Here is a 25,002-nt window from a genome sequence, read left to right as displayed (position 1 = left end):
TGCTTTTTCATCTTGGATTAAGCATGTTATTAAAATGTCGTACTCACATAGCTAAATGCTCTCAAAGTATCACTTAGAAAATGAGAAAAAGGGATGTGTTTGCCGTTGATACTCAAGTTGCTTTCATCTTGGACAAGATTCACCAATGCTAATACAACTAATGTCGATGTAATAAGCTGCGAAAAAATAAAATAAAGCTGTCATGTTACCCACATTCAACGTTATTATGCAAATATTGACGTTTTCTTACTAATGATTGTCGCGAGTATGCTTACTCTTTTCGGAAGACCTGATACCACTTTGCCATTAGAACGCCAGTTACTTTGGCACGTCCATGTAGATCGCAACACTGTGTTCAATTTGCATCTACGGAATTTGAATTTGAAAAGCTTTCAAATCGGTGGCATTAAAATTTACTTTACATTGAGAAACTCGTGATATTTCTGATAAATCATTCTGATACCCCAAAGATTTTGTCTAGATTTGTCGATTTGTAGACTACATATTTAAATCACTTTTACTTATTTTTCAAAAATTGTACAGAATATGGTAGTATAGTATCAGCATTTTCTAACGATCACATATTTTTGAGTTCAGTACGTATACTGGTATAAGAGGAGTATTATTGTCATGGTGATGGTATAAAATAACTTACCGATCTAAGTGAGTTCAGTATATTTACTCGGATAGGAGTATTATTGTCATGGTGATGGTATAAAATAACTTACCGATCTAAGTGAGTTCAGTAGGTTTACTGGTATAGGAGGGGTATTATTGTCGTGGTGGTGGTATAAATGGTAGATATAAAATGGTAAAATGAGTAGTATAAATGCACTAGGTATCCATACAACTACTGTATGTACAAAACAATCGGTAAATTGTGGCCAAGTTCCATCTAGTAATAGACTGGTGTTCTGAAACGGAATCGAAAAACATTTCTAAAGTTTTTTCTAAACGTTGGAGTTTTGACATGTGGAATTTCAAAGCCAGCCAATTTTTTAAATTAATACGCTTCCTGCGTGTCGACGATTACAGCCAGGGTGTGAGACTCAATTTTCAAGAAATAGATATATGTAGGTACGAGCATAAATGTTGTCGTAAGGAGAACTATGCAGCCCTTTAAATATAATCTAAACACCTGTCCTATGTATGTACTGTGTTAACCTAAGGGTTGAGTGTTCTGCACCAACCAGGATAATAAAGACAGGCATACGCTATTACAGTGTGCTATAAGAGAAAGTATTCCCGTACAGCGGCACTACGGCCCAATCGTCCACCTGTCGTGTGTGTAGGTCTTAGTGTAAACAGGGTCATTCAAGCAACTATTATACGTTGTCCCTTACCCGCGCATCCTGCATCACTTACCAGGGAGAATCACGCCGGAAAATCCCGATCAACTGTCTCGGTCAACACCGGGATCGAGCATGTGACCTCCAGATTAGCCACCGCTTGCTTACTCAGCCACCGTGGCACCCTGTCGGAATGCAGAGTATCTTGGTTCAGAAATCAGTTCTGTTAAGTAATAATGTTGGAACTCGTTTTTCTCTTCGCCCAGCTTTGTAAAATATTTCGACTCTAGTGGAATTTTACCAGGAAATCTGGCAAATGAATTCGTTTCCTTTTGGGCCACCAAGGTAAACAGAAATTAGAGAATTATGCAAGTTTTCTTCATAGCATGCTAGTAAAATTCATCATTTCATGAATTATTTGCACCCTGCTAGATTTGCTGGAAATATTAGGAGAGTTGGAACTGGAAATAATAGTAGACCGTAGCACCGTTGTCCGGGCAAAATATGCCTCATAATAGCTCACTTCATAGCGTATGCCCGTTGTCATTAGGTCGGTTGGCGTACAAAAATAGAATGTTTATCGATCCTTTAAAGGGTGTCACTGTGGCTAACTGGGTAAGACGCTAGCTCGCTAACCTGTAGGTCGGGGGTTCGATCCCTGCATTGGCCGAGGAAGTTCATCCAGATTTTCCGGCGTGGTTTCCCCTTGTCAGTGATGCAGGACGGGGGGCCTGACAAGGACAGTTGTCTAGTCGTTCGGATGGGACGAAAAAAACGAGGTCCCGTGTACACATTGGCGTTCAAGTAAAATATCCCTTGACAGTTGGAATTCGATATAAGAGTAGGCCGTAGGGCCGCTGTCCGGGCCAAATTTCCCTCATAGCACACTGTTTGGCGAATTTCTCAGCCCATGTCTCAGCAGAACAGTAGGACGTTATACCCTATTTCATTTCATTTCGATCCCTTATAAATATAGACTCACCCAAAATTCACTTCCACAAAACTCCAGAAATCCCATGACAGGCTGTTTATAGACGTCTATAAATGGAATAAAATCAACAAGTCACAATCATACTATTAGATATTCAGCTAACATGCAATCCTTTACCCTGAGTAGTATATGTTGTCAACACACTTGAAATTACCACATCGTTATGTGACTTGTGTTAACTAGGATTTTCCGTGCGGGTTTCGGGTACAACAACAAACTAGTTGATTGTAACTAGTTGGTAGCGTATACACAAATTGGACCCGTAATTTGCATTATTCATATCACGTGACGAAGTCCCTATTTTCTTATCATTAAGGATACGACATTGGCTAGTTAACTGTAGTTAATATATATCTATATACAGCAAGGGGGTGAAGACTGTTTAAAATTCTCGGATGTCAATGGCCTCGTACATATGTCAGTCTATCTCGACCGAGAAAGTTCATTTGTTTTCCGGCGTATTTCCCTGTACAAAGGGTTTGGCAAGTGACAACTTATAATCTTTTGCATGGGACCAACAACCGAGGCCCAGTGTACACATTGGAGTGCACGTAAAAGATCCCTTGGCAGTTTCAATTCGACTTAAGTGTACAGGCCGCAACGCCGCTGTCTGGGCAAAATTTCCCTAAAAGCACACTTTATTAGCCCGGGCGGAGCAGAAGACGTTAACCCCATTTCATTTTATCCACATATGTTAGTCATCACAGGGCCAAATAAAGTGTGTACAGTATGCGTCACTGTATATAGATACAAATACATAAACATGTTACAACGCGACATATTCTAACGAATTCGTGCCTTTACTTTTGACAATTTAGCAAGCCACTCTTGAAAACCGGGAATTTCTAATATGTGTACTGTCAAAAATGCACACGTTTCAATCGATATTATTTTTATTCGGTAGATTCTTTAGTATAGACCGTCTCGCTGTTGTGTAATCTAGTACACGGTCAAATAAAATATAATTAAATCGAAGATTTTAAATGTTTGTCCTAGTGTTAGTGCAGGTGTTTGATCGTAAAATTATTATTAATGCGAACCAGACTGATTACCAAAATGATTACTAAACAAATAATATAATGCAAGAGGCCAGAGAGTCATAATAGGCTTTGTTTACTGAAGATTTTGCATAGTCATAGTGAAAATATGAATCCTACAACACAAGACCCTTTATCACTCGAAAGGCTTACGGAACATTATCAAAGACACAGCAAAAAGAAATACTACGATCTGAAAATATATTTTGTTGAAAAGTCAAAAAATGCTCCTATAAAAAGCTACCTTGCCCCCATTGGCTAAAGCTAAAGTTCTTAAGGAGTCATATTGAATTTTAGAGTTGAACAAGATTAGTTGTAGCTTATGTGCTCTCTCTGTCTCTCTATCTGTCTCCCTCTCCCTCCAAAATCTGAATAGGAAATTGTTGTTTGTCTTATGTAAATCAAGTGCACACACTTACGGGCGTATTTCATAACCAAAATGGCTACAGAATATCTACTCATATCTTTCTCTGAACGTCGATCATGCGTATTTTATTTGGAGAAGGCAATCAATTTGAAGGAACTTCAAGGTTTCATACTTTATTTTCTTCAAATACTATTTTACGAGTAATAGAAATATCAGTGTCGCAAATTCAGAGAACGGTGAATATTGCCAAGCAATTGAATTGTGCGTGGTGCGAAACTTAAAACCAAGAGTCATGTTCCTAAAGCAATGACCACGAGATGTACCGAGTTGAAGCGAGATCAAGCCTTAACTATTGAAGATGTGGCAAAGTGAAGGAGACATAATGACGCATATTATGTCGCGGGTTTATAGTATAAAATAGTACATTTTTATAATGAAAATGAAGACCCAGGTTACATAAAGATTGATTGGATGCTAATCTTTTTATACCCCCCAAAAAATTAAATGAAATGACATACTTATTTTAAAACGATGCAGATGATGTATTGATACAACTGATAATGCATCACGTACTCAGTTGAGGGCATTGATATAACTGATAACAGGGAAAATGGTGCACAAGAATCAATTTTCTCTCCATATCTTGAATTAGCATTAAGTTATTAATGTTATAATATGAAATAGAAGAAAATGTATAGTATGTGATTAGAAGTGTACTGTAGACGCTTTATCTATGTCTCTACTGTTTTTAATACATACATGTAATGGTGATGCTGATGGCAGTACCCAACACTGATAATAAAATTTGTAAAGCAATCACAATAACTCCGTAAATAGTCACGGAACTTAATCAGTGTTAAATAGTGTCCCCTTTAAAACACCTCTACGATTTCTCTTTATTACACCCACCCAATACAGGACAAAGTTTAAAGCAATTACATGTTGTGTTCTGGCACCAGATCTTAAAGGATTCTTTCTCTCATCAGACGTCAGGGCAATAGCCTCGGAAAGTGGACAAGAAAGCTGTAAAATTATCTCATGTCTTATGCCTCTCACGCATATTGAGTATATTATACAGAAGGAGTATACGTGCTTGGGAATGTCTTTGTCACAGTTCATCTCCACTTGTGTGAACTTTTCACGTGTTTGACCGCTGCGGAAAGATAATTAGATACTTAACTGTTGATTTTGAAGATCTGAATCCCAATTTCGAAGCTTGCACTTGTTTACATCAACTCTGTTTATGGGTTAATAATTTTATATTTATAAACAGTCGACATATCAGAGTTTTTGTGATTATTTAAAAACTTACTTTGTTCGGTTAGTCGTAAGGAGGAATCCCTTCCGCATTAAAGTTGTTTAACGAATTTTTGCAAATTTACTGCCCCTGTAATTAAACCCTTATAAATACTCTCAAGTTCGCTGGGCTTCTTTTCTTCTAAACGTGACTATATGGTTTAGTCAGAAGGGAGAACTCGATCGAAATTCAGTTTACATGTTGATCAGGGTAGTCGAGTGGTCTGGCATCGGAAGTCTGTATACAAATGCCCGAGTTTTCATTTCCAATTGGGTGACTTCTGTGAGGCGGACAACAAAAATATGCCTAGCCGTTCGTATGGGCCAAAAACCTGAGTGAAAGCCGTATATATATTAGTTTGCATTTAAAAGAACCATTGACAGTTGGAATTCCAGGAATAGCCAAAAATTCTCCTGTCACCATAGAAATGAAAATTTGCTGATGCTTTTTTTTTTCAAAATGAACGTTTCGGGATAAGGACGATAACAGGTAAATAACTTTTTGCTCTGATTTGTTTTCGTTAAAATAACAAATACTGTAATAATATACACTTATTTAACTTATGAAGCAGTGGTATTTTTTACATCCAATCCTTGGGGTGGGGGTGGGGGGTAGCGTGTGCGCTTAAGAAGGTCATATGGTCTGTTATTGAGTCAACTGTTGTGGTTTCGATTCATACAATAAGATCACCTATCCAGCCACGTGGGTTTTCTGCGGGTTCTCCGGTTTCCCTCCTCTGCTAAAGACCCGTATTAATATAAAATTGAATCAATTGTCCCGAAATGACCTAGTTTGTGTCAAGTGGACGTTAAATCCCATTCCCATGTCCCTCTCTGTGTTTCTTAAGTTTTCGTTTTAACCAAATTTAAATGTTCTCAGGTAATGCATAACTTTAATAAAGAAACACCGAGATGAAATTACAAACAACGTCACTAAGGTAAAAACGGTAATTAATCCAAACAATATAACTGTAACAAACCTCGCAACTTAATATCTAAGGGTTTTGAAATGAAATGGGGTTTAACGGCCAACTTTTTTGCACCGACTGGGATGATGAAACCGGCATACACCATACAGTCTGCTATAAGAGATTTTTCCCGAACAGTGGAGAAATTCTACTCTTATTTCAAATTGCCAAGGGTTCTTTTAAGTGTACGCTAATGTGTACATGGGGCCCCAGGTTGCCGTCCCATCCGAACGACTAGACATTGTTACTTTTTAGGCCCGTTGTTCTACACCACTGATAAGGAAAGCCATGCCAGAAAAGACCGAAGAACTTTCTCGACAAAATCGGGGAGCAAACCCGACACCTCCTGGCAAGCGAGTCGGTGTTTTACTCACTGCGCCACCGCGGTCCCCTCAAGTTAAAGGACAGGGCTGCTTGGTTGATTTTTAGGGGGTGGTTTTGCAGATTTGCTTTGGAGTATAATCGTTTTCTGGGTCAATCACGTTCTCACATGAAACCCAGGGGGTTCTGAGAGGAAAGTTGGAACGTTTACTAGAGACCGACAGGGTAAGTAATCATAATGAATACAAAATATATACATACAATTTGCAATGATTATTCGAAATACCGGTAGTAACTAGAAAAGTTCTAATTAAACGTTCAGTTATATACCTGAGACGGGTAGAGTAAGTATTACTGGCCACATTTTTGCTGGGCAGCAGGATAATTGTCTGCAAGGACAACTGACGTCAGGACAATCGCCTTCAGACAAATGCCGGCGAGGAATACGGCCTACAGGGACAACAGCCAGCAGGACAATTATTGTGGGTCATATTTTTTTTATTTGTTATGTTCTTTTTGTTACCATAATAAATTAAACAAAACAATAAATATTGAAAGTTTATAAACAGGGCCCTGTATCTTGAAATCTTAACTAAAGATAACATCCAAATTTTAGTAGATACTTCAATCTTGATTGGCTAAGCGGAAGTGGACGTAAAACTCTAAAACGAACGAAAAGCACACAAAAAAAATCAATCTAATATTATCCAATCAAATTACTAAATTGTATCTCAGTTAAAATTTCGTTAAACAGATCCCTGGTTTGTAATATAAAAATGAACGAAACCGTTTTCAAGTAAAAAACAAGAAGGTATCTTATTTATATAATCTGTAATCCACGCCATGTTCAATGTCTACAGTTGAGTATAATTTTTCCTCAATATATGTAAATACAACTCGCAGCTAATGTATATCTAACTGATGGATAGCAATATTATTTGTCGTTTAAAGGTTTAACCTGTTTCTCATTGCTTTGTCGGGTTGTTACCCAAGTGACACCATTGATAAAACACTTTATAATCGTTAGCAGGAACTCTACAACAGACACCATACTAGCACCAAGAAAAAATCCCATTTGACCACCAATTGATCCTGTTAATAAACAAACGAAAAAGCATTAATCACAAGTAAACTACAAACCCTTTCGCAACAATTAAACCAGTAAATATTGTGCACAACCAGATTTGAAAACAAAATCGGGTATTAAATCTACTATGAGTTTATTCACATGGAAAAGGTTTACCCTTATGATGCCATTCTATTTAAATAAGTTTGATTTATAGAACAGTATTTGTAAGGGAAGCAGGCTGACCCTTCCAACTGGATAGAAGGACACCAAATCGGGATAACCCTTAATTTTTAGTCAAGATATGGTAAAATAGCTGTGTTTATATAACAGTTCAGTTAGCAGGCTCAGATATCAAGGTTGGTCCACAATTCAGGGCTGGCCCGATTCATATAACCTTCCCTAATACATAATATTTTTTTTAAGCCACCCTTTACAATTCAGTCAATTATCTTTGTTTTGATTTGAAAGACGTTACAAATAGAAGTTAACGTCCTCAAATGGGGTCGATTTTTTCTCGGACCTCTGTTGATAAACATATCAGAAGAAGTATTGCGGTCAAGAACAAATTCAAGTATGGCTAGGCACTACACTTAGAAATAAAACGGCAGCTAACAGCGAGGACAATATTCGAGGGCATGTACGTTTTCTTGAATGATAATATACGTAATTCAAATGTCTCAAAAAAATAGCTATATTTTGTGTAAAATGGGGTCCTATGAATGCAATGGTGATGTTTAAATTCACGTTTCCTTCCTTGTTTGATTTTTTCTGGTACATCTTGTTCAATAATTTTAGTTTGATTTATTGCCTAAGTTCATTTTAGCTTTCATTAATTGAAACCTTTATTGAATTTCAAAAAATTCAGTTTCATTTATGTTTTAATCTACTTCATGTTTTATTTCATTTTAACGATAAATAGGAAAATATTATTCGAAGTTCCGAAAACCTCTACAGCGCTCATAGTCCGCCATACACAACTAGGATTTTTCTGAAAAGTAAGTACACTAAATTCAATACCGAAGATTCCTTCTGGGTCGAATTCTGGGATATGTTCCACCTCATTATAAGTTAGATCTTGAAAGTATATCCTCAAAGCAACTAAATCATTTCTGGAAAAATAAGCATAAAATTATATTTGTAGAGCTAAATATTGAAAGAATTAAAGAAATAATAAAAAAGAGAGAGAGAAATGGGGTTTAACGTCCACTCGACACAAACTAGGTCATTTCGGGACTAACATATGGTTTAATTTTATTTACATAGTTCGCTTGCGCGTAGGGGTCTTTAGCAGTGGGAGGAAACCGGAGGACCCGGAGAAAACCCACGAGATTGGACAGGCGACCCTACTCCTTGTCACGTACAACCGGGGATTCGAAACCACGCCAGTCGACTCAATGACAGACTTTATGATACAGCGCGCGCACGCTAACCATTCAGCCATCCAACCCCCCCAATAATAAAAAAATAAATAAGATTATATTGTCTATAGTTAATGAAATTAAATGGAATTTCAAGTCATACTTTTATGTTCCCAACAGTGCTTCATACGCATACGTCTTGTACAGGTATACGTCTTGTACTGTGCTATGATTACTTCAAATTACAAATGTCAAGGGTTCCTTTACGTGCACACCAATGAGTAAATGGACCTCGATTTTCGTCCCGTACAAACGACTATACGACCGTTGCGTGTCAGGTCCTTCGTCCTGGATCACTGAAATCCGAAGGAAGTTTCTAGAAAATCATGTTCCTGAAGCAACGACCGCGAGTTTTACAATAGATGTTGCTACATGCTTTGCAATTCCCGAACTTATAGCTACGCTATCTGCCTTTACCACAGACCCGCGTACCACAGTAGCGTCCAATCAGAGGTTGAGACACAAACACACATAAACCAAACATGGCGACCTTAGCGGAAACCTTGACATTGAACTAACCTTGAAATTTGCAACTCGAGACTTGGTATTAACGATGATCGAGGAATCCGATAGGCTCCCACGCTGTGTCAGTACCCAATCGAAATTAATGCCGAAATATGCTGGATCAATACCCAATCGAAATTAATGCCGAAATATTCAGGGTATTACGTGAAGGCATAGATAAGGTGTACCGATTTAAAGCGAGATCAAGCCTTCTATTGAAGATGGTGCAAAATACAAAATAGTGCTCTCTACGTTCTGAAAACATGCCAGTTAAGATCACTCCGGTGTTTTGTGCTTATCAGTTGTAATCTTGTCATTGTTCTTCGCCATTACTTAGTACAACAAATACACTCCTCAAATACGAAATGGTATCAGATGTTCCATGAAAAGTAAGCATCACGATACTAATTAATACACTCATATATAGTAAATCAAGTAATACATGTGGCTGTTGGCGAGTAGTATTTTTAAGGGATGGGTTGTGCTTTATAATTAATATTTTTAAACGTTTTATTCGCTGAAAGTTCTTTAGAAGGAAAGACAGAAATGGGTTTTAACGTCCAGTCGACACAAACTGTGTCATTACGGGACTAACATGCGATTCAATTTTATTGCAATTATTCGCTTGTTCGTAGGTGTCTTTCTAGGAAAGAAGTCAGAGGATTTGGAGAAACATTGTTACATACGATCGGGGAATCGAAACCCAACCATTTGATTCATTAACAGGCCTTACGATCTAAAGCTCACATGTTAGACCATTCGGCAACCAAACCCCACTCCGAAAATATCCTCGTATTTACCCAGCATACCTCAAATCATCTAATGTAGTGTTGACATTTAATACGTCTCTAAGGTATTGGTGAGTGGCTTTTGACGGATATGATGATTGTGAAGTCTGTATTTCATATTTTATAAATCTACACGGTCTCGGACAGTTACATATATCCCCAGCTTCTGCAGCAATGTAATTCGCAACTACAATAATGACAAAAATAACATACACCTTTTAATATTGTAACCACCCCTTAGCATGTGGAAATTAACTTCTTACAACTCAATTACAAAACAAAGAATTCCCAACGAAAATACTTACTTATTATTTGAAGATAACAATCATATGTTTCTTTAAATGTACAGTTTTTCACTGAAGGGTGTGTATCTGTAACATGAAACAAAACATTCAATCCATTACTTGTATTAATTGATGACTTAAGAGGATAATTCAAGATGTAAGTTGTATCGAATGTGTTCTGTCACAATTGGGTATCCTAGGGGGTTCTTTCCAATTACACTGAGACTCCAACCCGGATCATTCCTGCCAGGCCGGTTATTATGCCAACAGACAGTAAGGTCGTAGTTACTGTCACGATAGCATTTTCACACAAATCAAACATTTATGATTGGTTCCCATTGTCGTGCGATGCTTTACGATAGGATGGTCCCTGTTGTGTCCACGATCTGGTACGTGCAGATACGTTCGGATTCTTTTTGATACGATCAACACGATTGCAACGACTGAACTCAATGTATCATAAGACCTTATAGAATCACCACGATTGCTCCACGAATAAAGCCCCGATTTCAATCGTAGCGCGAATCGTGATAGTCTTAACCTAATAAGACCGATTTCAGGCTCTGGCACACAGCAGTAATTTAATAGATATGTACCTGATCAAGACTTATGGCTTAATTATGGCTTAACAAATACCATAGCAAATTTCCTATAATGCTACCTGGTAAGCCAAATAGTGTAATTGCTTTTCTACGATTATTAGTCTATAATATTATATATTTTCCATTATGCTACTAGAACTGCTGATATTTGTTTTGAAATTGGGTCCATGAATCTGTTTGGATGAGCTATTGAAATGTATGAACAAAGCTCAGAGAATAGATCAATCCCTTAATTAGTGAAATGTCTAAAAAAAATCACATGATCCCAGTCAGCCATAAATATGGCCCTAGTCAGCTTGCATTCATTTCAAAATGGGCCTGTCTGTCTCTTAACGTGGACAGGATAGCTGACAATATATTGATTATATGGATTAATGTTTTGGAAAAGTCGCTCTTGCTAATTCTAAAATTAATTTCTGTAAATCGAACTGCGCGTGTTCTATGTCATTCTTAATTCTGTCGTGCATCACGTTCACAAAGATTTATCATTAACTGTGGCCATGCAGACATACGATATACGGTATTCGGTATAAGGTAAACGGGCACGGCGGTTTACACGGCATATACTATACGTAGGTATATTGGCCTGGTCAGTTATTTTCCCAACCGATTTTGGTACCCTCATCGAGGCTCATTCATATCCAAACATAATGGATACAGAAGAAGAGGAAACTCTGACCTGGTTTTTACTTGCGGAGGCGTAAATTATGGTGGAGTGAAGGTCAGGCTTTGAGTCGGCTCATTCCAATATTGGGGGGGGGGGGAATAACTGGAAATCACTGTTCATGATAATCTAGAAGAGTCTACCATGCCTAGAGATTAGAGATATGTCCATCAATGTTCAGAACGTTTGATTCGAACTTTCTACAACACAAATGCCCCATTTTCTACACATCCCATGGAATTTACTCCTCCCTGAAGCAAGTATACGCCGAAAAGAAAACGAACATGCACGATACCATGTATACGCGTATAGCGTGCCCCTATACGCGTATCGTCCGATGTAAACCGCTAAGCAAATTTCTGTTGTTCGAACACAAGTATTCGCGTATACCTCTAAACGTATTTACCGAATACCCCTGTGTAATAGCAGCCTTAAATCAGTTACCCGACTAGGTTAAACAAATCTAGCGATCATACTAGAAGAACTCAATATTTTCATTTAAAACTTTCTAACAGGGTAAATAGACTATTGCGTTACATTCATCATTCGACAGCAGATTTATTTGTAATTTCCTGGGAAATCTGGGACCTTTTCCGATATATTTCGTGAATGGACACCATATCACAGGTGACAATGCGTGGTCTACATACCATATTCTAGCATGGTCTTACAACCACATGTATCGACAGTCATATTTTGAATACACTCATCCACGCATGCAGTGTGGCTGTAGCCCGGACTAGTCTCTTCACAAAATACATCACCATATGATCTGTAAGGCTTGGGTAGAAACTTATACTGAAGAGAAACACACAAAAACATAGCATTTCAGTTACTTATGCGGCGACTTTTTTGACGCGGTTTTCTATTCTGGTTTGGGAGCCGCGGTGGCTCAGTGAGTAAGAAAGTGGCTCGTTAACCAGGCCAAAAGTTCGGGTCCGGTGTTGACCGAGAAGTTCCCCCTGAATTATCCGGTGTGGTTTTCCGTGTCGATGGTACATGACTTAGTGCCTGGCAAGAAACAGTGTCTAGTCTAGAGATCCCGTGTACATATTGACAGTTGGAATTCGAAATAAGAGTAGGCCGTAGTGCCGCTGTCTGGGCGAAATGTCCCCCATAACATACTGTATGGCGTATGAATTATCAGTTCAGTTAGACCCTCAATATGAATCCAGCCTCGTCGAGATCATGGCCCTCAGGGGATATACTTGTAAGTCTTATACCGGGAGCAACACCTTTGGAAGGAACCTTAATGGTCACGAAGACTTCCCTGGGAGAGACTACATGTATCTTATTTGTTTTCTCGCGCAACATGCTCAGGAAATACCTGTCTGCGATATCGTCCCTACGCAGACCACCTTTGCGAAAATGATTAAAATACACCAAAATAAGGTCAGGTCATTTATGTTCTTAATTGGCATATTGTTTTTTAAAAAAATATCACCTGATCTTATTTCCCAATCAAATGGTTTGTACTGGTAAGTAGAGCTTTGTTGTATTTTGGAATTGAATATGCATTATGTAAGACTTAACTAAAGAGCTGACCGTTCTTACTATAATAACTCAACAATAGAAAAATGAATATATTGAACATTTCTGTCAAGTTTTGTTTTTCTTGGTGTAGTTTTCACTGTTTGAAGTTTTGACACTATGTGACATCTATTGTTTTTATCGTACCAACGGTACTTGTTAATTGAGACTACGCCCTGATTTATCATTTTTAAAATAAACCATTAAATGGCAGGGAGGGAGGGAAATGAGATTTAACGTCCACTCGACACAGATTAGGTCATTTCGGGACTGACATATGGTTCAATTTTATTTCAATAATGACCTTGTGCGCACGGTTCTTTAGCAGTGGCAGAAAACCGGAGGACCGGGAGAAAACCCACGAGGTTGGGACAGGCGGGGAATCGAAACCACGCCAGTTGACTCAATAACAGACCTTATGATACTGCGCATGTGCTAACCATTCGGCCGCCCCACCCACCCCGCCATTAAATGGCGATCGTGTTTTAATCCGTTTAAATCTCTGCCATCCGATGTTCAAGAGAGTGTCGATTATAGACCTGGCATGTGAATACATGTTTAGATAATAGTTTTTATGACACTTGGAGCAAAAAAAAAGACCCGCAGGAGGCATATTTGGTTCTTACATTAAGCTTGTTTAAAAGAATTACATACGACTGACTCTAGCTGGTGTATGTATATAGCTGGCTGGTGTAAATAGGACTTTTATTTGCTGACCTCGGCGTTGGTAACAAAAAAAAATTAAATTCCAGTGTAAAAAAAAACAAATTATTAATTTTATTCATACTGGCAAAACCCCATCTCAACCCTTACCTGGCGGGCATTTTGTAAATCAAATCTGGTAACTCATTAATTCAACCTACCTCCACAGGCTTCATTGCAATATGTGTATTGAAGCCAGGGGATACGGGTATTCCCCCACCACTGTTCAAAGGTGCTGGTGTGTGTGATTCGTGAATGAAAACCTGAAATGGGAAATATCAGTACTGGACTTATCTTGACTTCAGATAGAGTGGTTTGTGCAAATAACAAAAATCCAATAAACGAGCTATATTTGGGGCTTATTTTAACAAATATGATAAGACTTACCATTAAAATCATCATTCATTAACAATTAAACTATTGCTAAGTTGGATATTTGTGTGAATTGGCCATTTGAATGGGACTTTCTAATTATATGGAAAATTTGATCGCCCAAGTAGCGTTACAGCGGTAGATTTTTTTCATTAAAAAGAGTTATGTTTCTTGGTCACATCAAAGTTTCAAATTTTGATCTGGAAAACGAATTCTTAATTTCCGCAGTCGGCTTTCTTCGTTTTTTTACATACGTACAATTAACGATTGAATTTAACATTTGTACGCATGCGCAGCCCTTAGAGAGAGAGAGAGGTCGGTCTGTATTTTGAGCTGATTTTTTTAACGTTTACATGCAATAGACTATAGTTAAAACTTTCTAATAAGGGGTGAATTTCGTGGTTTACAAACACAGTTTGTAGAGAGTGCTTACCGTACTCATATTGTAGATGTTAAATATCCTTTATGATAATCCTATTTTGTTTCAATAATTATCACAATATAAAAATCATACACATCAAAAACAGAAGAGCACACGACATGCGCAAAGAAAAAAAGCCTTAAGCATTTTCAAATCGGTTCGGCAGCAGTGGTCCAAATGTCTAGCATTGCATCCGGAATTCCGTATAAGAATCTACTTAGAAGTCAAAAATGCGACTCCTCCACTTTGTGCTCTAAATTGTGTTATAAATTATAGAATAAACCGTAAATCAATTGAACCCATTTCAAGGTGGAACTGCATGCTTTTTGATATGATTGGGCTATTTGTGGCGCCAGATAATCCAAAAATAGAAGTCGATACGTGACAATTATGCGTCTCGAAAAATTCTTTGATCTGTTATATGACTGGAAAATTCTGTTATTAAAAAAACCCGGCATGACAATGACTACATAATAAGTTGGGAGTTCTACAATAGGGATCTTTTAGTGAAATGTTAGATAAATTTCAGTTTAAATATATCCTTTGTGTTTGAATTACCACTTATGGTTGGTTGTGTCGTATTATGTACATGTATCAATCTGTAAATTTCTGTTTTATAGCTATTGTTCTCGAAAGTAAGACGCACAATTTACGCATCGTGTCGCGTTTTCATATTTTTAATAATTATGAAACAGTCAATGCGCGTCTTTTTGGTTATATTTCAGTTCTAGAAAAATGAGTTGTTGCTGGATTTATAATAACTGAAACGTTTTGTAACCACCATGTTAGAAATGGCAAATGCATAAGGATACTAAACACGAATGGCATAGCCATAATGGCACATCCACCTATTAAATTTGGCACAAAACCGGAGGCCAAATTCGCAGCGCCCTAAAATGATTAGAATCCGAGTCTTGTGACCAGTACCGTAATTTTATTTTAATCAGGGGGGGGGTGGATGGCTGAATGGTTAGCACGTGCGCGCTGTACCATAAAGTCTGTCATTGAGTCAACTAGCGTGGTTTCGAATCCCCGGTTGTACGTGGCAAGGAGTAGGGTCGCCTGTCCAACCTCGTGGGTTTTCTCCGGGTCTTCCGGTTTCCTCCCACTGCTAAAGACCCCTATGCGCAAGCGAATTATTGAAATAAAATTAAACCATGTGTTAGTCCCGAAATGACCTAGTTTGTGTCGAGTGGACGTTAAACCCCATTTCTCCCTCTCACCCTTATTTTAACCATACACGTCTGGTTAATCGAGACTAGGGAAAATAATTTCGTTCAATTAATTTCCAGTCTCAAATTTTTTCTGCGTATTTAGAGCTAGCAACAATGTTTTACGGTTAAATAAAAGTAACTTTCACAGTCTTGCAGTGTCGGTATGTTGCCACGAGAGTGGATTTAAAAGATAGAAAAAGTGTAAAACTACATGTGTTGACTCTGAACCGAGAACCGTTACAATATATACGTCATTGGTTACAATCAACTAACTTAGAAATTAAATCGCCCAGTTTTAGCCAAAATTTTAATCTAGTTCTTAACTACTTATTTTTAAAAGTCCAACGAGTAAAGAATAATGTTTTTACATGGCTTCATTGATAAATAAGTGAATGAATATTGTCACGTGAATGTCTATTTTGGGCGACTGTTTGCTGCTTACAGTGCACGAGCGAGCCCGTGAGAGCACTTTTCTCATAATCGAAGTTTTTATCCGCCTGACAACATGCTGTTAAAACAGGTCAGTTTATATAGTACAGATAATTGAGCCTGCGGGCAACTCTACTTCAGAAAAATAAAATGTTACAACAAAACAAGGAGCGCTAATTTCGTATTTTCGAGTCGACTTTTGTATGGTGTGCTTGCTACCGCCTTACGAATGGTAATTTGCCGCTAATCCAAATTTAATCCAAGAAAATGGTGTTTCTACTTCTACTTGGTAGTGTCCACAATCATGTTTGATAATTTTGACACGGCGTGGGTTGCGCATGGCCGGCATGACGGTGAAGAGTTAAAAACTGGATGAAAGGTTAAAAACGGGATGAAGGGTTAAAATAGGATAACCAGCGGCTGCCAGGCAGGATACGCCCACATTTTCAAGAGATGAATAGAGAACAAGCAAAAAAGAAAGTGATTTTTCGTACAATCAGGGGCCATAATTCAGGAAGTTACGGTCCGACATGCGCGAATATCGACAGGAACCGAGATCTTTGGGTTATAAACTTACATTTCAAGTTTCAACAAAATCGGATAAAAATTGTGACCTCTATAGTGTCCACAACCTTGATATACCATATTTTTACGCTATTTGAGAACGAAGGCCGGCCATTTTGTCTGTCAGTTTTGGGCCGATTTTCACGAAATTCGAACTCAGTCGTCCTTGTCTAACGGTGATATAATAAATAAATACGTTTTTTTTTTAAATCGGATAAAAATTATGACCTCTATGAGCTCCACAAGCTAAAATCGCGATTTTTCGTACAATCAGCGGCCATAATTCAGGAAGTTACGTTCCGATATGCGCAAATATCGAAAGGAACCGAGATCTTTGGGTTACAAACTTACATTTCAAGTTTCAACAAAATCGGATAACAATTGTGACCTCTATAGGGTCCACAACCTTGATATACCATATTTTTACGCTAAAAACGTGATTTTTCGTACAACCAGGGGCCATAATCCATGAAGTTACAGTCCGATATATGCCAATATCGAAAGGAACCGAAATCTTATGATGATAAACCTATATTTCAAGTTTCATTGAAATCGGATAAAAATTATGACCTGTAGACTGTTCACAAACAATTGTGGACGGACGGACAGGGGCGACGACAATATACGCCCACATGAAAATGTGGGCGTATAAAATTGACGTGGTGTCGAAGCTCACATAGCCCGAGACACCCTGGACTTGAAGAGTGTCGGAGGATGGAATCTCTGTGGATCTTATAAAGCATAATCAGCCTTGCTTGTTTTCGTCTGATGTCCAGCGGAATCCATGCTAAAAGACTTATTATGTCTGTTTGTGTGTAGATGATGACGACGTTGGACCATATCGATTCTTTTGATATCATTCTGTAGGTGGGGATCCCAAGCTGCGCTTGTTATTATAAGATATAGTACATTTCTTACTTAAAGCAGAAAACTGCATTGGTTGTTGCAAATATAGCTTTTATTAGCGAATGTAAACCTGAGCGTTTGCCATTTTGAAATAAATATAATTTCCACACAGACCATCCATTTATAATAATATGGTGAACCGAATTCATGTGTTCAGACTGTCATTAATTATTAAGCTTTATTAATAAGGATCAAGCTCATTAACGCTGAACTCGGCTGAACAGTCCTCCACTATACCTGAGTGACAAGTTTGAAATAGAGTATAGATTTATGATTAATTAACGGATTAACAGTCTGTCGGCATCCCTGGTACAAACCGAAATTTTTAACTCCCACAACACCGTTAAACAACAACGTTTGACTTCATCCATCAACGGTGTTTCAAACTCTAATGACACGTTTCAACTTAATCTCACCAAATAGATTATCAATCTCCAAAACTTTTTTATATTCTATCCATTGTGTAAAATTGGACGCAGTTTACGATAACAAGCCGATTAGCGGGTGTAAAAATTTATAACTTTTTTTTGTGAACCGCAAAGGGAGCGATACCAGGTATCTTCAAATTAATCGTCAACTATAATTTCTTTGACAAATTAAATCAATATTATGCCGCGTTAACATCAGGACTCCCCTCCCACCAATCCAAGTTGAATATGTGAATTTCAACCAAACTGAATACATCCATTGAATAGAGAACACCCCTCACCTCAAATCCAGCATCTCCTTGATTATTAACAATATAGCCATCTTGTAAAGTGCTTAAAAGTAACTGTAATCCGCTTTTTCTTCCTACGCTCTGTACAACAGGATCCCCGAATTTCTTGAAATATTTCGGGCCGTGAATAACCATACATCGTCCTAAACTACCGCTTTCCTGAAACTCGAATCTTTCTGTGCCAGTGTGATTCAAAAACTGATAATGAAAGTTTACCCAATGTATAATCGCTGACCAGTCAAATGAAGATTTAGCCTGAAAGGCCGCTATCGAAGAATTCAAAATCGGTTCACTTATATTGAAATTGAATGTAGCCGGATTGTAAAGCTCGGAATACCGAAGAAAAAAGTTCGCCTCGGCCTGTGAGATCTGGCCAGAGCTATTATCATATGTGCCTTTATTACATATTGTAACAGCAGGGAAATTTAATTGGTTCCTTTTTTCTGTCCGTGTAACAGTTAAAATTTTGTGTTTTGTGTAAGCGATATAACTTGTTACTAAAGTATAAACCAAACCACCGATCAGACTGAACACAACCACAGCCCATAATAATCTGAAAAATAATTACATTTATGAATGTTAGGCCAAGAGAAACAGCACAAAGACGTGACTGGACAGTTTGTTACAACAATAGAAAATAAACGTGATTCTCATGAACGGGAAATAGACTGATCATAAATGATAACATCGTGTCGTAAATCAGTAGGAGTTACTAGTTAAGTCATTATCAGTGCTAACTTCGACCATTTGATTTGTTTAAAAGTTTCGTAAACCAAGGAGAGTAACCCGGGCATCTTCGTATCAATGAACTGAACACTCACCCGATTAGATTTTATTACATACTTCGAGAAGCTGTTTGTTGAGTAATGAAACCTTCTAGTAGTTTATCGAGGGCTGGCCGTCCTTACCGCACGGTACAAATATTATCACCACTAGAAGCAGTAAATTCCAGAACAAGCCAGAACTCATACCAAAATGGCCGCTTTATACAAATGAGTATTTGTATACCTTCAGTCTTCCGGAACTGCGATGGGAAAACGATTTGCCCCGAGTTATGCAAATCTCTTCATGGCGGAGTGGGAAAGGGAAGTTCTGCCACTGTCCATTAAAACCAGATTTCTATAGGCGGTTTTTAGATGACGTTTTCATAGTCTGGACGTACACACTAGACGAATTTTGGACGATTTTCAACATTCTGAACAATCATCATCCATCTGTCAAATTAACCGCAAATGTAAGCCATAACAGCATAGATTTCCTTGATACTACCGTGTTTAAAAGTAGCAACACCAAAATCACAGGCCATTTGGAAACTAAAGTATTTTTCAAAGAAACCGACACACATCAATTATTGTTCAAAAGCTCCTTTCACCCAAAACATACATTCTCTGGCATCATAAAATCTCAGATTCTCCGTTTTCATAGGATATGTACTCAGAAGACCGACTTTGAGTCAGCATGTACATTGGTATTTAGCAAACTAAGGGAAAGGGGATACTCCAAACGCTATCTACGACGTATAAAAAACAACACTCTCGCTGAGCTTGCCGCCAAAGAAACAAATAATATACAATCAGCACATAAAACCAAAACTTGTGGCCATCCAAGATGTCAAACATGCAAAATCTTAAACATATCCGACCATTTCCATAACAAAACATCTGGCACAAAATTCCCAATATTAGACCAACTTTCATGCAGTAGTTCAAACATAATTTATCTAATTTCATGCAGAAAATGTGACAAGCAATACGTAGGGGAGACTCAAAATTCACTTAGGGAAAGAATTAACGGTCACCGGTCAGACATAGTCACCAAAAAAGACAAACCTGTCTAAATTCATTTCAACCAACCGAATCATGACATTTCTGATCTCATTGTCACGCCAATAGAAAAGACAAAGAGCGACTTTGAAACTTCAGAAGAAATTAAAACGTTTAGGCTAACTAGAGAAAAATTCTGGATTGACAAATTGAAAACAACAGCCCCCTAGGTTTGAATATTCATACGGCTAGCGCAATAGCTCCTTTTGTAGTCCCATTTAGCGCAACAGCAGCAAGTGCATCCAAAATCATCAGAAAACACTATACTGATCTCCAAGAAAATCACCCGAATATATTCACACAGAAACTTATAATTGTATATTCTGAAAATAAAAATCTGAACGACATCCTAGTGCACAGTAAATTAGATTAAATAAGACCAGTCTCCACCCTGACCCAAAACAAACCATATATCAAATCCTATCCCTAACCGTTAGTAAATAAAATTAGATATAAGAACCCGGTGACGTGGAACAAACACGATTTTTTAGAAAATCCAATCCGTAGTAAGAAACACACTAATGTGGCTCTCTCCCGAGAGCCTCAAATTTATTTTCTTTTTTCTTCAGAAACAATAATACCAGAATACCAGAAGCATCATCCAAGGAAGACCATCAGCGCCACCAACACCAATAAACAGTGAAATCGCCTTTGTATATAAATCTAATGTATTGTATGTATTTTTAATAAAACTAGGAAATATCACGAACTAATTTTTCATCATCCTAGGTCAGTGCTTATGTGGAGACTTAACCTCTCCCCCAAATTTCTAAACCTAAACCTTAACCCCAAATTCTTAAACCTAACCCTTTTAAGAGAAGTAAAAACTAAATTAGACCCAAGTTCAGTCTTTTAAAAAGGGTTAGGGTTCGGGTTAGTTATCCCCAAAATTCTCATTTATATAAAGCGGCCATTTTGGACTCCGGTAGCACCCGAACCTCGATAAACTACTAGAAGGTTTTATTTGTACCGTGCGGTAAGGACGGCCAGCCCTCGATAAACTACTAGAAGGTTTTATTACTCAACAAATACCTTCTCGAAGTATGTAATAAAATCTAATCGGGTGGAACACTATATTAAAATTGTATAATTCAGACTTACAGAGCAGAGTGTTAACAGTGTTTTATACATCAGTAATATCGTCTTCCTTGAATGAGCTAAACAAAACGACCACCTTATATTTGTGTGACCAAACGGACGAGACGACCGAGTGACAAATACATGTACATACAACCACATCAACATGTTAATGTATATCTATTTTTTTATGGTCGAAAATTTTTTTCACAGAGGGGGCGAAACTTCTTGCGTTACGGGCCTGCTTTCAGGTCTTATCATATACTATTCAAAAAAAGTAGGGGATATTTGATTTTTAAGTGTTATTAAAGTCACCTAATGAAACTGACGAAGAAACAAATGACAAAATGAAATGAAGTTCACATTCATCGATTTATTCCAAATGATCGTTAGACTAAGTAAGGCACAGACTGACCATTATAAGGGTAAAATGATACCCGGGGTCAAACAGCAAAGTTACCACAGCATCACAACCAAGTCAGTAACGGGTAAATCCTCCTCTGTTTGCCAAACAAGCATTGATCCGACGTGGCATACTCCTAATGAGACGTCTAAGGTCATTTTGGTCCAGATTGTCCCATTCCTGTTGCAACGCAGCAGCAAGTTCCTGGACATTGGCAGGACGTTGTTGACGTTGACGTAACCTCTGTCCAAGCATGTCCCAGACATGCTCGATGGGGGGAGAGGTCAGGACTCAGTGCTGGCCAAGGTAATGTGGTGATGTTCTGTTGTTGGAGGTAACCTGTAACGATCCTGGCCCTGTGACATCTTGCGTTGTCATCCTGGAAGATGAAACGGCGGCCATGACGTCGTGCGAACGGCACAACATGGACTGCCAAGATGTTGTCCCGGTAGTACTGGCCTGTAACACGCCCTGCAACAACATGTAAAGCCGTTCTTCCAGCAACAGTGATGCCTCCCCACACCATAACAGAACCACCCCCAAATCGATCATGTCTGATGACGTTAACGTCTTGGAAGCGCTCGTTTCGACGACGCCACACCCTCCTACGTCTGTCCAAAAAATCAACAGTGAACCTTGACTCATCTGAAAACATCACATTGCTCCAGCGTCGATTATCCCAGTGTTGACGATCCCTACACCAACGACGTCTTGCCTGAATGTGATGATCTCTCAAACAAGGGATCACGCGAGGACGTCGGGCGCGAAGGTGACCCCTATGCAGTCGATTCCGAATCGTCTGGCCACTCACTCTCACACCAGTGTCTGTTTGAAGACGAGCGCTGATCTGATTTGCTGTGATGACACGATTTCTCAAGGCCAAGGTACGGATAAATCGATCCTGGGCTTGAGTTGTCGCCCTTGGTCGACCTGAGCGTGGTCTGTCCTGTACAGATTGTGTATCACGGTATCTGGACCATAGCCTGCTTATGACAGACTGAGAAACATTCATCGTCCGCGCCACAACCGCCTGTGTTGTGCCGATCTGTAGCATGCCAAGGGCACGTAACCTTTCATTTTGGGTAAGCCGACGCATATCAAAATTTGTTTTCTGGTCACTAAAACAATTAAACTGATGTTTCCACCCTGGAATTCAATGCCACAATGACTGTAACATTCAAAGTCAGAGTCGTGCAAATCTTGGGTAGGACCCCCATGATGATCCCAAGCATCACCTGCATTCCATGCGGTAGCTATTGGTGCGTTTGAGCATCACATGTAACTGGAAATGTTTCTTCTGTTAGGTTCTATAGTGACTTTTTTCGTAGTCATTTGCATATTTTAGTATTATGCCCCCAAAATCAAATATCCCCTACTTTTTTTGAATAGTATATTGAGGTCAGCCGTTGCAATCGTAACGAAACGTATCCGAACGTATCTGCATGTAGCAGATCGTGGACGAAATAGGGACAATCCTATCGTAACGCATATAGTCTGTGTTTTTTCTCACCACAGAAGTTTCAAAATATATGGGATTGTAAGATTTATCAACAATTTAATTTTAAGAAATCTTTATTGATATTACTATACAATATTTCCATGTCGATATGTCAGATTATTAAAGTTACAATTTCATATTTTTAAGTTATATTTTTAAAATGTATTAAAATAAAGCCCTAAAATAGATAGTATCTATAAAAGTCCTACCTCGTTAAAGAATAATTCTATTAATCCTATAATTCACTATTGCCAGTTGAGAAATTGGCAAAAATATCATTTTCAACATCAAATTCAAACGTTTTTCCAGATAGCTATTCCATGGTGGGGAATAGGAAAACAAGGGAGGTAATTGTGTGAGATCGTATAATAGTGAGTTGACAACCTATTGAGCAAAAGACATAGAAATAATTATGTTTTGACTTTCTTAGAAAATATGAAATTGTAACTTTAAATTCTTATGCCTACGTGCAAATGTTGGGACTGAATGCGGGGTCTAACTTTAGATATTATCGAAAGAAAAAATTATTAAGTACCGACATTAAGTTTGGATAATGTAGAGTATCAATTAATCTCATTCCGATTCTTTATTTAATTTAGGCGATTTTAAATTTAAAATTTCAGAATCAGCGAAGTAAACATAAAGTGTAAATATGTGAACTCCTCAAATGACAAGTGACATCAATCAAATGGTTAAGAAATATTCAGAATACATCAAAGAATGCGTGATCACTGGCTGACTAATCAGGAGGTCCTAGGATCGATCCCGCTAAAGTTAGCAGAGAAAGTTCATCGGGATTTTCAAGTGCTGTTTATCGTTTCTAATGGGACATAAAATACCCGTGCACATACAATAACCATTGGTAGCTGAAACTGGAAGAGAGATATGCTAAAACGCATCTGTCCGGGCACAATTCCCGTCTTCATTTGTCCAGCATAGAAGGATATAAAAACCCATTTCATTCATTTTTTATAAACAGAGTGAGAGTTAGACGCTTAAACTACTGGATTTAAGATAGAAGTCGGGACAAACGGCCCCCGACAAAGCATTATTTTTTATAGGCAATTGAAATGAAATGAAATGGGGTTTAACGTCCTACTGTTTTTTATATGCATTTAAGAGAGTAAAAGATTAACGGAGATAGATAAAATTATACAAACGACACACCTGTATTGAGTAGATCACAGTGAAGATTGATTCAAAAGCACGTACCTGCTGTATGTAGAACTCGACTTATTGGCAACGTATTTCCAACCATGGCAAGTCGTTTCCTCAGCAAATTCTTCCCAAACCGCTTTCATTTTTACTTCTGGAAAATTTTATCAATTAAGAGCTTCCAACAAAATCCGATTATCCATGTTTTGTTTTTATGTTCTTTCACTAAATATAATTAAAATTACTGCTGTAAATAATAAGCTACACGATTATATGCAACATTGTATAACAAAATATGACCATCAGACCTCCTTATACTCTCAGAAGCGCTATCTGCAACACCACGCCGTATTCACACAGTTGAAAAACTTCTAAATTTAGATAGTGAACAACCAAAAATTATTAATATTCCACGATAATATTTCTTGAGGTCTTCTTCTATCCGAGAACAATCATTGAGGACAAACTTTCAAAGTTACAGCGTAAATGAGGAAATTAATTAAACAATTTCATTATACATAATTTCATTGATTATTTCATATACACTCTGCGAAATCCCCTGTGTGTCTAGTTTACATTCATTAAATATAGA

At 38.0% G+C, this 25,002-nt stretch overlaps 1 protein-coding gene and 1 long non-coding RNA gene across 3 annotated transcripts; both read right to left on the bottom strand.

The window, feature by feature from the left end:
- Window positions 1-64: 64 nt before the first annotated feature.
- LOC130012955 (uncharacterized) lies at window positions 65-2,464 on the bottom strand. Its single transcript, XR_008788194.1, has 3 exons — window positions 2,272-2,464; window positions 729-914; window positions 65-176 (listed from the first exon to the last, which is right to left on the bottom strand). It is a non-coding gene; the product is annotated as an uncharacterized LOC130012955 (long non-coding RNA).
- Window positions 2,465-6,331: 3,867 nt separating this feature from the next.
- LOC126821830 (acid-sensing ion channel 1C) lies at window positions 6,332-24,864 on the bottom strand. 2 transcript variants are annotated; one of them, XR_007680507.1, is made up of 7 exons: window positions 24,468-24,864; window positions 13,992-14,093; window positions 12,249-12,396; window positions 10,354-10,419; window positions 10,070-10,235; window positions 8,356-8,447; window positions 6,332-7,361 (listed from the first exon to the last, which is right to left on the bottom strand). XR_007680507.1 is itself a non-coding variant. In XM_050550339.1 (6 exons), the coding sequence occupies exons 1-6, from the start codon at window positions 24,554-24,556 to the stop codon at window positions 10,057-10,059; spliced, it is 1,146 nt and encodes a 381-aa protein (XP_050406296.1). In that variant the 5' UTR covers window positions 24,557-24,864; the 3' UTR covers window positions 8,524-10,056. The 2 variants fall into 2 exon arrangements, 1 of the variants encoding a protein (XP_050406296.1); XM_050550339.1 differs by lacking the exons at window positions 6,332-7,361; window positions 8,356-8,447 and adding an exon at window positions 18,446-19,007 and having other exon boundaries at window positions 8,524-10,235.
- Between the last annotated feature and the right edge of the window lie 138 nt (window positions 24,865-25,002).

This window comes from Patella vulgata, chromosome 5 (genome assembly GCF_932274485.2).
Source record: "Patella vulgata chromosome 5, xgPatVulg1.2, whole genome shotgun sequence".
Lineage (NCBI taxonomy): Eukaryota > Metazoa > Mollusca > Gastropoda > Patellidae > Patella > Patella vulgata.
Note: the sequence above shows the minus strand (reverse complement) of the source record. Positions and strands in the feature narration are given on the sequence as shown.

What these genes read in the sequence shown, in the direction of transcription:
- LOC126821830 (XM_050550339.1), bottom strand. Translation starts at nt 24,556, where the DNA reads ATGAAAGCGGTTTGGGAAGAATTTGCTGAGGAAACGACTTGCCATGGT. An exon ending in TTGCAATGAAGCCTGTGGAG is followed by an intron (nt 12,397 to 13,991) that starts GTAGGTTGAATT and finishes GTTTCTCTTCAG; the next exon opens with TATAAGTTTCTACCCAAGCC. An exon ending in TTGTTATCTTCAAATAATAA is followed by an intron (nt 10,236 to 10,353) that starts GTAAGTATTTTC and finishes TCATTATTGTAG; the next exon opens with TTGCGAATTACATTGCTGCA.